The sequence below is a fragment of the Salmo salar genome, chromosome ssa04 (assembly GCF_905237065.1).
Source record: "Salmo salar chromosome ssa04, Ssal_v3.1, whole genome shotgun sequence".
In the NCBI taxonomy this organism is placed as follows: domain Eukaryota; kingdom Metazoa; phylum Chordata; class Actinopteri; order Salmoniformes; family Salmonidae; genus Salmo; species Salmo salar.
In genome coordinates this window covers 77,339,632-77,353,804 of record NC_059445.1, presented here as the reverse complement: position 1 = coordinate 77,353,804, position 14,173 = coordinate 77,339,632, and the positions used below count along the sequence as shown (strand labels likewise).

The window sequence follows — 14,173 nt, the reverse complement described above, 5'->3', positions numbered from 1 at the left end:
AAAGCTAATTTCCCGCAATTCTACACATTTTGCATGGGGCAGAGATTTTTTTGCTGTTTTAAAGCTAATTTCCACAAATTCTATGCATTATTCCATGTCTTATGTGTGTGATACCAGGTACCATGATACCAGGGGTCAGAGCCCGACGAAAAAGTTGAGTATGAAGGGTAGAGAAGATGCACCAATTCACGTCATAAAACCCACCCATTTTTGAACCTCATCCTTCATGAGCTCATGGGAATAAGTCAATAGCCGTATTCCTGCAATATAGCTCAAGGGATCCTCCAGTGAGCGGGTGACCCAGGAACTCCCAGCTGGCTGGGGTCTAATGGGAACTTATTGTGCGAAGGCGATGACAAGCTGAGCCATTCTTCTGCAGTCATTTACTGTCTGCCAAATACAGACAGACAGGGTGACAATTTAATCTCATGATTGACGGTGACAATCTGGGCCATTTTTCTGTGTCACAGAGGGGTCGAGAGGAAATCAGTTCTGCACTCAGGAGAGTTTCTCAGGAGCTGCAGAGAGGAACAAACAGCATCTCCTCATCAACCCCCTCATCAACTGTAAAAATATGTATAAAGTGAGATGAGGCAGGAGACAGACAGAGAGCACCTCCACTGAGTTTCCTCCTTTTCCAGGTCCCTCTATAAATCAGCCACTGGCAGAGGGACACAGCATAAGCTGTAGTCCAGCCATGTCAATTACCTCCATCAGCCTAGTATGTGAAATGCAGTATGGTTTACCTTACAGTCTACAACCAGGTACTTCAGCCGTGTATGTGAAATGCAATATGGTTTACCTTACAGTCTACAACCAGGTACTTCAGCCGTGTATGTGAAATGCAATATGGTTTACCTTACAGTCTACAACCAGGTACTTCAGCCGTGTATGTGAAATGCAATATGGTTTACCTTACAGTCTACAACCAGGTACTTCAGCCGTGTATGTGAAATGCAATATGGTTTACCTTACAGTCTACAACCAGGTACTTCAGCCGTGTATGTGAAATGCAGTATGGTTTACCTTACAATCTACAGCCAGGTACTTCAGCCGTGTATATGAAATGCAGTATGGTTTACCTTACAGTCTACAACCAGGTACTTCAGCTGTGTATGTGAAATGCAATATGGTTTACCTTACAGTCTACAACCAGGTACTTCAGCTGTGTATGTGAAATGCAATATGGTTTACCTTACAGTCTACAACCAGGTACTTCAGCTGTGTATGTGAAATGCAATATGGTTTACCTTACAATCTACAGCCAGGTACTTCAGCTGTGTATGTGAAATGCAGTATGGTTTACCTTACAATCTACAGCCAGGTACTTCAGCTGTGTATGTGAAATGCAGTATGGTTTACAACCAGGTACTTCAGCTGTGTATGTGAAATGCAATATGGTTTACCTTACAATCTACAGCCAGGTACTTCAGCCGTGTATATGAAATGCAGTATGGTTTACCTTACAGTCTACAACCAGGTACTTCAGCTGTGTATGTGAAATGCAATATGGTTTACCTTACAATCTACAGCCAGGTACTTCAGCTGTGTATGTGAAATGCAGTATGGTTTACCTTACAATCTACAGCCAGGTACTTCAGCTGTGTATGTGAAATGCAGTATGGTTTACAACCAGGTACTTCAGCTGTGTATGTGAAATGCAATATGGTTTACCTTACAATCTACAGCCAGGTACTTCAGCCGTGTATATGAAATGCAGTATGGTTTACCTTACAGTCTACAACCAGGTACTTCAGCTGTGTATGTGAAATGCAATATGGTTTACCTTACAATCTACAGCCAGGTACTTCAGCTGTGTATGTGAAATGCAGTATGGTTTACAACCAGGTACTTCAGCTGTGTATGTGAAATGCATGGTTTACCTTAAGATCTAGAATCTTCCAATTGTATCAAACTGCCAAATTGAAGGTTCTCAATAGGAAGCGTTTATTTAGTTGTAAATCATCTAGGACTGATTTTACCTCACCATTGCAACTGGTGACAGTAGAATTCAAAACTCGAAACAGTGTATACTACACTTAATGCCATATCTATGAGCAAGTAATGTGAACCTTACGGAAAGCCACTACATTCACACAGAAAGCCAAGGCAATATTGTATCTCACTCCTTTCTACATAAATAGACTTGGTAACCTTGCATTGTATGGCAGCAGTGGCACAATGACACAGTCATAAAAATTTGATTTTAGATTTAGAAAAACTTTATTGTCCACACAATGTGGACATTTGTCTTTGGGTTTTTTTGTGAAGTAGAACAGCACCAGTAACTGCTAAGGTGGAAATAATGAGGTAATGAAGCGCTGCAATAAGAGATGAGACTAAAACAAAAGCACCCACCCATCAGCCCCCGGCTCTGCATGCTTCAGGTGAAGTCAAAAAATCATTGGAAATGCAGCATACTCCAATACTGGAGAGAACAGTCGGCCCAGCTATCTACAGTTCAAGTCAGAAGTTTACATACACCTTAGCCAAATACATTTAAACTCAGTTTTTGACAATTCCTGACATTTAATCCGAATAAAAATTCCCTGTCTTAGGCCAGTTAGGATCACCACTTTATTTTAAGAATGTGAAATGTCAGAATAATAGTAGAGAGAAAGATTTATTTCAGCTTTTATTTATTTCATCACATTCCCAGTGGGTCAGAAGTTTACATACACTCAATTAGTATATGGTAGCATGGCCTATATATTGTTTAACTTGGGTCAAACGTTTTGGGTAGCCTTCCACAAGCTTCCCACAATAAATTGGGTGAATTTTGACCCATTCCTCCTGACAGAGCTGGTGTAACTGAATTAGTTTTGTAGGCCTCCTTGCTCGCACACACTTTCTCAATTCTGCCCACACATTTTCTATAGGATTGAGGTCAGGGCTTTGTGATGGCCACTCCAATACCTTGACTTTGTTGTCCTTAAGCCATTTTGCCACAACTTTGGAAGTATGCTTGGGGTCATTGTCCATTTGGAAGACCCACTTGCGACCAAGCTTTAACTTCCTGACTGATGTCTTGAGATGTTGCTTTAATATATCCACCAAATTTTCCGTTCTCATGAAGCCATTTGTTTTGTGAAGTGCACCAGTCCCTCCTGCAGCAAAGCACCCCCACAACATGATGCTGCCACCCCCGTGCTTCACGGTTGGGATGGTGTTCTTCGGCTTGCAAGCCTCCCCCTTTTTCCTCCAAATATAACAATGGTCATTATGGCCAAACAGTTCTATTTTTGTTTCATCAGACTAGAGGACATTTCTCCAAAAAGTACAATCTTTGTCCCCACGTGCAGCTGCAAACCATAGTCTGGCTTTTTTGTGGCGGTTTTGGAGCAGTGGCTTCTTCCTTGCGGAGCGGCCTTTCAGGTTATGTCGATATAGGACTCATTTTACTGTGGCTATAGATACTTTTGTACCGGTTTCCTCCAGCATCTTCACAAGGTCCTTTGCTGTTGTTCTGGGATTGATTTGCACTTTTCGCACCAAAGTGCGTTAATCTCTAGGAGACAGAACGCGTCTCCTTCCTGAGCGGTATGACGGCTGCGTGGTCGCATTGTGTTTATACTTGCGTACTATTGTTTGTATAGATGAACGTGGTCCCTTCAGGCATTTGGAAATTGCTCCCAAGGATGAACCAGACTTGTGGAAATCTACAACTTTTTTCTGAGGTCTTGGTTGATTTCTTTTGATTTTCCCATGATGTCAAGCAAAGAGGCACTGAGTTTGAAGGTAGGCCTTGAAATACATCCACAGGTACACCTCCAATTGTCTCAAATGATGTCAATTAGCCTATCAGAAGCTTCTAAACCCATGACATCATTTTCGGGAATTTTCCAATCTGTTTAAAGGCACAGTCAACTTAGTGTATGTAAACTTCTGACCCACTGGAATTGTCATACAGTGAATTAATTATACGTGAAATAATCTGTCTGTAAACAATTGTTGGAAAAATTAATTGTGTCATGCACAAAGTAGATGTTCTAACCGACTTGCCAAAACTATAGTTAGTTAACAAGAAATTTGTGGAGTGGTTGAAAAATGAGTTTTAATGACTCCAACCTAAGTGTATGTAAACTTCCGACTTCAACTGTACCTGCACAGTCGGCCCAGCTATCTACCTGCACAGTCGGCCCAGCTATCCACCTGCACAGTCGGCCCAGGTATCTATCTGCACAGTCGGCCCAGCTATCTATCTACACAGTCGGCCCAGCTATCTACCTGCACAGTCGGCCCAGCTATCCACCTGCACAGTCGGCCCAGCTATCTATCTGCACAGTCGGCCCAGCTATCTATCTACACAGTCGGCCCAGCTATCTACCTGCACAGTCGGCCCAGCTATCCACCTGCACAGTCGGCCCAGGTATCTATCTGCACAGTCGGCCCAGCTATCTATCTACACAGTCGGCCCAGCTATCTACCTGCACAGTCGGCCCAGCTATCCACCTGCACAGTCGGCCCAGCTATCTATCTGCACAGTCGGCCCAGCTATCTATCTGCACAGTATCTGCATAGTTCACCCTCTGTAAGAGTTGAAGGGAAACCAGACATGAGAGTAGGATTGTGGGGAGAAGCTGAGCCACTCAATAGTGGGATTTGAAGACAAGGGAGAGCTGGAAAAAACTCTCTGAAGCCAATGAATCAAAACAATAATGTCGTTCTTCAGTTGGCCTTGGTGCAATATAATCAGGAGGAAGGATCTGGGCCCCTCGCTGGTACAGATCAGGACAGATCATTACAACATATACGTTTCCACGTTTATATGTATCTGCGCTTATCTCCCTGCTTCACAGTTTTAAGAGCTTAACCAGTGTTGACTATTTTTGTGTTGCAGGCTAATTGCTGTGGGTCCAGCTACAATGTCGCTGGTAGGCGCTCTGCTGGACAGGATGTGTGCTGATTGCAGACATCCTGGCAGCACCGTGGAGGAAGGCGTAGTGATTAAAAGGTAGCTCTGCACAGAAATGTCAGCCTGTAACATCTCTAATGGGCGAACATTTGATTCAGGGGTGATGGATTTTGATAATTGTCTGCTCTGTCTGCCTCTTCCACACACACACACACACACACACACACACACACACACACACACATTACCCTCCACAAGCACGCACACCCTCCTGAATACATTACCAACACCTTGGGCCTCCATCAACAGACCTGAACATACTGATCTCACAATTAGAGGTATACCTCCGAGGCATGTTTGGTATCTTACCATGGCCCCCGCTGACTTCTCACAGTATTCAAAAAGCTGGGTCTAAAGCCAGTTGCCTCCTGAGTCCTGATGCAAACAAATTAAATATTCTGTACGTTTGCTCAAGTGCAACACAAGGGATGAAAAATTCAAAGTACATAGGAGATTTCCCTGAGGCTCAGTATGTAACTCTTTGAAACATGTAAGGGGACTTTCAAAGCTGGAACATCTACAGTAGTTTACAAATGTACGATCTTAATTTGACCTATACTGTCACAGCAACATAATCCTGCAGTAACAGGATTTGAACATTTAGTCCATAACAATATGGTGGATGCTTATATATGTCCTAATTCACACATGATTTTTGCATATCCCACTCTTCCCGCGACCCCCAGAGAGCAGGGTCACAGCCGGGGTTTGACATTCAACAGCAACCCTGGAGGTATTAGGGTTAAGTGCCTTGCTCAAGGGGACCTCAACAGATTTTTCACCTTGTCTGCTCTGGGATTCAACCTAGAAATCTTTCGGTTACTGGCCCAATGCTCTAACCACTAGGCTACCTGCCGTCTTGTTGCTTGATCAATGGTTAGGCTATTAGCTGGCCAAAAGTAGGCTACATGAAAAGTGCAATACTGTTAATATAACTGTGTGTTAGTGTGGGTTTTCAGTAAATGTAGGTAAATCTCAAAGCTCATCTGCATTTCCTGCAGTACAGTAAAATTCTCATCAACAAAAGAGTGACAAAATTAACATTTGTACTATCACAAACACACACAGTGAGACTACAAAACAAACTCTGTCATCCATGAAGATTGGAAAATCATATATTCCAGGACCACATATGCACAGATGCATATGAAGCTCAGGTTTCAGGATTAGGGAGTGTATTCTTACTAGAATCTTGATCCATTGCGATACCACTTCTCAAATCCATATCAACAATGCCACAGGTCATCGTGCTATAGATCAGGGATGGGAAACTCCAGTCCTCGGGGGGCCGGAGTGATGTCACACTTTCCCCCCAACCCTAACAAACACAGATGATTAAACTAATTGGATTCTAAACTGAAGATCAGGATTAGTTGATTATTGTAGTCAGGCGTGTTAGCTGGGGCTGGGGCAAAAGTGTGACACCAATTTGGCCCTTGAGGACTGGAGTTGCCCACCCTTGCTATCGAGTGAAATATTTGCATTTGTTATGTAATACATGAATGTGAAGCTATGCCATCAAGGAAGAACTACTGGTCAGATCTTGGTGGTATCTTCACTGGGATTCTGTTGAAATAATACAAATTGAAACAATATTATCCTGCCCCAAGCCTAAGACGCTGGATAGCTTTTCATAAAATTGATATTGGCTACACAAGTATTACAATCTCAAGAACATCTCCACAGTTCCATTATAGGTTGAAATGATTCAGCACACCAGAGCAACGGAAACGTGTTCAAGTAAGCGGAGAGCATAATCTTTCTAAAGGCTCGTTTTAACATTGGTGGGCCCATTGCACTATTTTCCTCTAGAATTACAACAAGAATAACTCTACTCTCCAAATGGGAGACGTCATGGCCACTTTCTGGCGAAATGGGTACCAAAACTGTGCAGTATCAAGCAGTTGAGATGGGTACTTAAAGTTAGATGGGTATGAAGGGTCAGTATCATCACCATGCGGATATCCACATTCAAAAGTGCAGATTGGTCATTTAAGTTGAATGGGTATAAAGGGTCAGTATTATAAGGAATAGTCTCATCACCATGGATATCCACATTCAAAAGTTACCTTTGTTATTCTTATAGTTGGTGACATGTACTTCCTTGGATAAAGATTACACTTCTGGACACAAATGATTTCTGTCTACAGACAGACTTGGATATGCTGTGTATATAAATCAGAGGTCTCCTTTCTCTAAGTTACATTTAGATGCTGATTACCATTTGATTGTTTAAGTGCATCAATTGCAAGAGAGGATTTATCGAGCACCTACTCTAACCTCAACAGATATCCAATAATGCAATGATATGCACGTATTTATTAGAAATTGTCATTGAGATTTAGGCTTTTTTTTAAACAAATGCTTATGTTATTTTTAATACTCTGCCAAAGCCAAGTGCCCAGTGTTACGCTATGCATGGCAGCATCAATGTATTTGTGAAGTCCCTCCAGCAACTCTTTGTCCCATTATCTGCTGCACCAGAGAGCACTTACTCCATCACAACAGCAGAAGCATCCGCCTTTTCAATCCACTGTGCATACAACCATGCATAGAAAACGTCAGAAAATAAAATGGATGGATAGAGATGTGGGAGCAGGTTGTTTGCGATGTGCACTCTCCCTCAACAGGTCTTTCTTAGTCAAATGCACAGCATCTCCAGAGTTCCCAGGATTGCCTTGGGGCCTGTGATTGCAGTCATTACACAGTTTGGAGAGCAGGTCATGGGCCAGCCAGACAATCCATTCCATCCTATGCAGATATCCTTCCTCTCTCCTCTCTTCCCCTGCCTCCCTGGTTCTGTCTGAATAATGCAGACTTTGGGCTTGGTGACTGCTCCCCTGACAGACTGGACTGTGGAGCAGCTGCACCTATCAAGAGCAGCCTTTGTGCTGTCATGCCTTTTCTCCAGCTAAGCAAATCGGTTGAAGCAGGCGTAGGGCTCCATCCCAAAATGGCACACCAACATTTTACTGCAAAATGCTCATTCTTTTTAGCACCTTGATCCAGCTGAAACCGGTGCATGTGTGTTTTTATGATTCCACTCTGATGAGGTGTTAAGGTCTTGAAAGTGTCGGGTCACAAATGGTGCCATGCACCCTGCCACCTACCTGCCACCTACCTGCCACCTACCTGCCAACTACCTGCCACCCACCTGCCACGCACCTGCCATGCACCCTGCCACCTACCTGCCACCCACCTGCCACCCACCTGCCATGCACCCTGCCACCCACCTGCCACCTACCTGCCACCCACCTGCCACCCACCTGCCATGCACCCTGCCACCCACCTGCCACCCACCTGCCACCCACCTGCCATGCACCCTGCCACCCACCTGCCATGCACCTGCCATGCACCCTGCCACCCACCTGCCACCTACCTGCCACCCACCTGCCACCCACCTGCCACCCACCTGCCACCCAGCTGCCATGCACCCTGCCACCCACCTGCCACCCACCTGCCATGCACCTGCCATGCACCCTGCCACCCACCTACCACCTACCTGCCACCCACCTGCCACCCACCTGCCATGCACCCTGCCACCCACCTGCCACCCACCTGCCACGCACCTGCCATGCACCCTGCCACCCACCTACCACCTACCTGCCACCCACCTGCCACGCACCTGCCATGCACCCTGCCACACACCTGCCACCCACCTGCCACCCACCTGCCATGCACCCTGCCACCCATCTGCCACCCACCTGCCACCCAGCTGCCATGCACCCTGCCACCCACCTGCCACCCACCTGCCACCTACCTGCCACCCACCTGCCACGTACCTGCCATGCACCCTGCCACCCACCTGCCACCCACCTGCCACCCACCTGCCATGCACCCTGCCACCCACCTGCTACCCACCTGCCACCCAGCTGCCATGCACCCTGCCACCCACCTGCCATGCACCCTGCCACCCATCTGCCACCCACCTGCCACCCAGCTGCCATGCACCCTGCCACCCACCTGCCACCCACCTGCCATGCACCCTGCCACCCACCTGCCACCCACCTGCCATGCACCCTGCCACCCACCTGCAACCCACCTGCCACCCACCTGCCATGCACCCTGCCACCCACCTGCCACCCACCTGCCACGCACCTGCCATGCACCCTGCCACCCACCTGCCACCCACCTGCCATGCACCCTGCCACCCAGCTGCCATGCACCCTGCCACCCACCTGCCACCCACCTGCCATGCACCCTGCCACCCACCTGCCATGCACCCTGCCACCCACCTGCCACACACCTGCCATGCACCCTGCCACCCACCTGCCATGCACCCTGCCACCCACCTGCCACCCACCTGCCATGCACCTGCCACCCACCTGCCACCCGCCTGCCATGCACCCTTCCACCCACCTGCCACCCACCTGCCATGCACCCTGCCACCCACCTGCCATGTACCCTGCCACCCACCTGCCACCCACCAGCCATGCACCCTGTCACCCACCTGCCATGTACCCTGCCACCCACCTGCCACCCACCTGCCACCCACCTGCCATGTACCCTGCCACAACACATTACAGCAGAATTATTCATTTGTGTGTTCTAAGCTAATAGAGTTCCCTGTCACACGACTAACCATCAACATATGAAAGGCTGTTCGCAATGACAGAATCTTCTCTAACGTAATCATTTAATGTACACATTCACACCAAAAGGAGGGGCCCAGGCGAAATTAATCATTTTGCAAACAGTTTAGAAATGATTATTTTGCCCCCAAAAATGATAGCATGATTTATTATGTCTTCGACATGCAGGCCCTAGCAGTGAGTCCTCATAATGTCATTGCAAATGATTGATTATCAATCACTCTAACCATGCGACAAATTGGTAAATAAATTAGCTTGCAAGGGATAGCAGGCGACGCAGCCGCCGAGACGGAGCAGTGAGGCCCATGAAAGGCAACTGGTGCACTCTGCCAGGGGGGAGCAGGAGCGTGCCAGGGAGCCAGAGAGGGAGAGAAGACTAACAAGAGGCTGTCACTGACTTCATTGATTCCACTGGGTGCCTTCAACCTTTACAAACTTCCTGTGTGCACTCACCAGCTAAATATTGGTTGACCGGATCCAGAAAGCAATGTTATTTCACTGTAAACAAGGAGAGGTCTTCGGAGAATACTCTCATTGACAAATAGACAGGGTGTCACTAGAACGTGAGTTTGTGTAGACCAGACAGTGACAATTGCATGCTACTCATCAGAACTGTGTGACTCATGACACAGATTTACCTGCTGTGGAATAGTATCTGCTGATTTTCTGAAGGAATAACTTGGAGAATCTCGAGATTGTTGCACCTGTTAATCAGGAAACTTAGAATGCTCCCAACATTGGAAGTCTAATAATATCTCCCTTCAACTTAATGACACAGCAGCATCTACAGTATATGCTAAATAAAATGGTCTCAATATGTTTTATGAGCTCAGAGTGGAATGCAGTCACAGTATAAGCTTGCTTGCGTTCTACCTTTTGGAAGAGCCTTTGCAGCAAAGGAACACATTATGTACTTTCATCTCTGAGTATATGTGGTATTTTGTTGCACCATAAAATATTATGAGAGCCATTATAAAACCCATCATCCTACCCTGCCTCCAAATGATGGCTTGGAGAGAAATGAAGAGAGGCTGCAGCACACTCAGTATGGAAGATGAATAGCACTTCCCAGGTAGGAATTTCTGGGAATAAATGGGTTTAGGCCCATGGGGGAATTCAACAGAGCACTAAGAGGGAACTCATATAACCCAATTAAAAGGAGTGAAATCGATTTAGAATAGTTCCAGAGTGGGCAGACAGACGGTCCTCAACACATACTAGCAATCACAATACACATGATGTTGCTCAACTTGTAGAAGGCTGTTTTCAGTTGTCTTTTTACAGGGTGGATTGGAACATACCATTTCCACATAAGATACACAGTTTGGCAAGCATTGATCACTGGCACTCACAGCCGGGGACTGAGTGACTATCTCTGTGCATCATGTTCTTGTGCGTGTGTGGACCACTCTCAGAGCTACTTCAAATGCAGAATGCCTGCGGAAAACGTGTGAAACAAGTGTGCCTTCTAGTGGTGACTTGGAGGACTATTTGACATGGGATGTGTAGTTAAACTGATACCTGGTAAAAACGAAAGCCACTTACGATAGAAGATGTATTCAGTGTAACTTGACCAGATCTTGTCTTCTGTGTGTTGATTCACGGATGACGCTGTGACTGAAGAGTTACAGGCAACCATCTGGAAACCACACTCGGACAGCATGTCAAAGGATCTCTCAAGGTGTTTGAACTTCAGGTAAAACCTGGAAGTATATCGATCCGGTGTCCTGTCCGGATCTCGACTCTCGTTCAAGGTCTCCCCAAAAACTTCCTTGGCTAACGCAACCCTCCCACAAATCAAAATCCTCGGGACCCTTCTGAATTTGGAGTCGGTTTGACTCTCTCTGCCTATTGTACAAGAGCCCCTGTACCCAACCGTAATGAATCCACTTTTTCTGTCTGCCGGAACCAGTGACGAAGGCGGACACATCTTGTGGTCGCTGCCTTGAGAACCATCTTCAAAATCACTGTGGAAGTATTCGTCTGGACTGTGTTTTAAATCTTCGGGCGTCAATAGTTTGACAAAGTCTGGCAACTGGAAGTACTCCGCCTCTTTCCTAAGCCTCCCCTTCTCTGGAAAATGGTCGGGCAGTACAACTTGTTTGTCTCTGAGGTAGTCCAACACATATCGAAATAAAAATCCATCTCTGTCGATAAAATAGCGTCCCTTAGGGTCCCGCGCCAAATCATTTGTGGCATCCTTCTTAGGTGAGAATATTTTGCCCAGCAAGGAATTCGGGGTGCTTACTAACGTTGCATGACGCGTGTAATACACCTGTCCCCCGACATTTAATTCTACAACATCTGGGAAACTATTCTGAACAGATCCTTGTTCTTTGGACATAGGGTTAGTCCTACAGTTTCCACTCAATGCCATTGTTTCCGTCATGAATGACTAAAATCTCCACCGAATTTTAGATGGTGGATTGAAGTCCAAAAGTTGCTCTAAATGTTTACTTGAAATAAAACAAGGTATCTTGGTGTTTAATAAAATGTTTAAAAAAGCTACAATTAACAATTCAACACACTGAACGTGGATTTGGATAAAGAAGCCTTATAAAGCCAGTCATTCACCTACCAGTCCTAGCGGTCGTCGAATAATAGCCTAGTGGAGGATGTCCAAGAGACCCCCGTCAAAATGTTCAATTGACAGAGCTGTGCAGTTGAAAAATCTGTGTTCTGAGAGTACAAAAAAATATACGGACGCATCAAAGGTTTGCACCTTACCAGCGTGCATCAGTTGCTCTGCATCCATTGGCCCTGGTAGAAGAACATTACCGAGGGAAATGGCTGAGGTTCATGAGAATCACCGCGGCCAGATAACATAGAAACGCTGACAAACGGAACATCAGCTGTCTTGCTGCTGTTCGCCAGAGCAAAATGAATATAGATAATGCTCTACATCAATTTCAAAATATATCTACAATATATGAAAAGGAAAAACTCCCCCCAACAACTTCTAAAGTCCAAAGGGAAATGTATCTTTATCACCGGCGTTTTATCTCTAACTTCCTTTGAACACGAGGAATTGGTATTGCTGATGAAAAAGACTGTCTGAAAAATAGTAACTTCACATGGGTTGAATCCACTCCGCCCTAAGGAGCCATGTAGTGTAGTAGCCTATTACTGAGAACACCTGGTCCAGATTGAAATCTATCCAATTGCAGAGACAAACCCAGCGCTGAGGTTGTGCTGTTAGCGGTCCGAGGCACTCATTTTATCATGGGCGTGCGCGCGCTGAAGGCTGGATAGCTGGAGCTGTCGGAGGAGATGAAACGATTCTCCCGGTCCCCTCCAAGCAGGGTGGTGCCCGTAAAAAAACCCGTCTCAGCTGATGTTGCCTCAGCAGTGCAGGGATAAACCATAATGGGTAATAAATAATTACATAATCTTAAAGGAATATACTGAAATATATATTGAATATATTGAAATCCACCTTTCACATTTGTTATTTCGACCTCTGTAAAATTACAGTATAGGTTAGTCGTGTGCCAACTGAAAATGAGCCTAACAAGACTACGTTTCAAAAGCCAACACCCAATCCGAGTGCGATCATTTCTCCATTAGCTCAGTCCATGAGAGGTTTTCGTGAGTGTTTAAAACGTAAACAATTTCAGGCTCGGATAGAGTGGGCCGTAGGGTTGTCAACCAGAGTAAGCTATGATAATCAAAAATAAATAGGCCTACTAAACAGTATCAATTTGCACTGCAATTGAAAGGTCTGATGTTGCTTACAGCTACTGCCTGAACAGTTAACTTCAACTTTATGATAAATATGCAACAGCGCCACTCACTGTATGTTCGACGCTCCGAAATAAAACGCTCCTCGTTTCAGGACCACGGACAGCTCCACCGGTTCACTGACACCTTGCACGGCGACGCGTCACTATAGCTTGCGGCACGTGCACGTTTTGGCATTCTGTTTGTTGAAACTCAACGTACTAAATAATCAAAAAATGTGGGGTTCAACAAGGGTTCTTCGAAGAACCTTAGGGTTCTTGGCACTGAAAATTGCCCCCAATAGGTTATTCCAAGAACCAAATAGGAGGTGGGGTTCATCGAGGAACCTCCTTAGTTGGTGGGGGTCCTTGCAGGAACCTCCTTAGTTGGTGGGGGTCCTTGCAGGAACCTAACTGCCCAACTGAAACATACTGATTTTAATTTGAAAGGACAGCAGGTGCAGGCACTTAACTGGAAAATGTAAAGATCTCAGAAATTCAAGGTAAGGTTTGTCCCTTGTATGATCTAAATGTATCTTGTTTTGGATATCAATCAACAAAGAAGTAAGAATATGCAGGCTATAAGAGTATGTTGAAGTCTAGCTGTATTGGATGCAGATGACTGAACTGCTCACTTTTGTGTCTGTGTCTGCAGGTATACAGACGAAGAGGCATACAAAGGTATGTCAATTGGTATTGGTATGTTATGCTGATCACATTTACCATCCTCCTCCCTTACCTCCTCAATGAATATCCCATAGGCCTCTACATCATGGACAAGGTGTGTGTATGAAAACCATTATCAAAACAGGTTTTTTCATTCACATTTACCACAAAAACTCTAGGTATGATATCATTTTGTTAAGCATCTGTATAATTACTTTTTTTTTAACAGACCCTCCCTACACTTCTGAATATAACAGGAAACCTGTTTTATCACCATGCAC

The 14,173-nt window shown here is 45.5% G+C and overlaps 1 protein-coding gene across 1 annotated transcript in view; it reads right to left on the bottom strand.

The window, feature by feature from the left end:
* LOC106603861 (BTB/POZ domain-containing protein KCTD16) overlaps positions 1 to 12,936 on the bottom strand; it is an 89,766-nt gene extending 76,830 nt beyond the window's left edge. The window contains exon 1 of the mRNA XM_014198062.2: positions 11,053 to 12,936. Within this exon, the coding sequence (XP_014053537.1) occupies positions 11,053 to 11,896 (844 nt within the window). The 5' untranslated portion in view covers positions 11,897 to 12,936. The remainder of the gene's footprint in view (positions 1 to 11,052) is intronic.
* Positions 12,937 to 14,173: the final 1,237 nt, after the last annotated feature.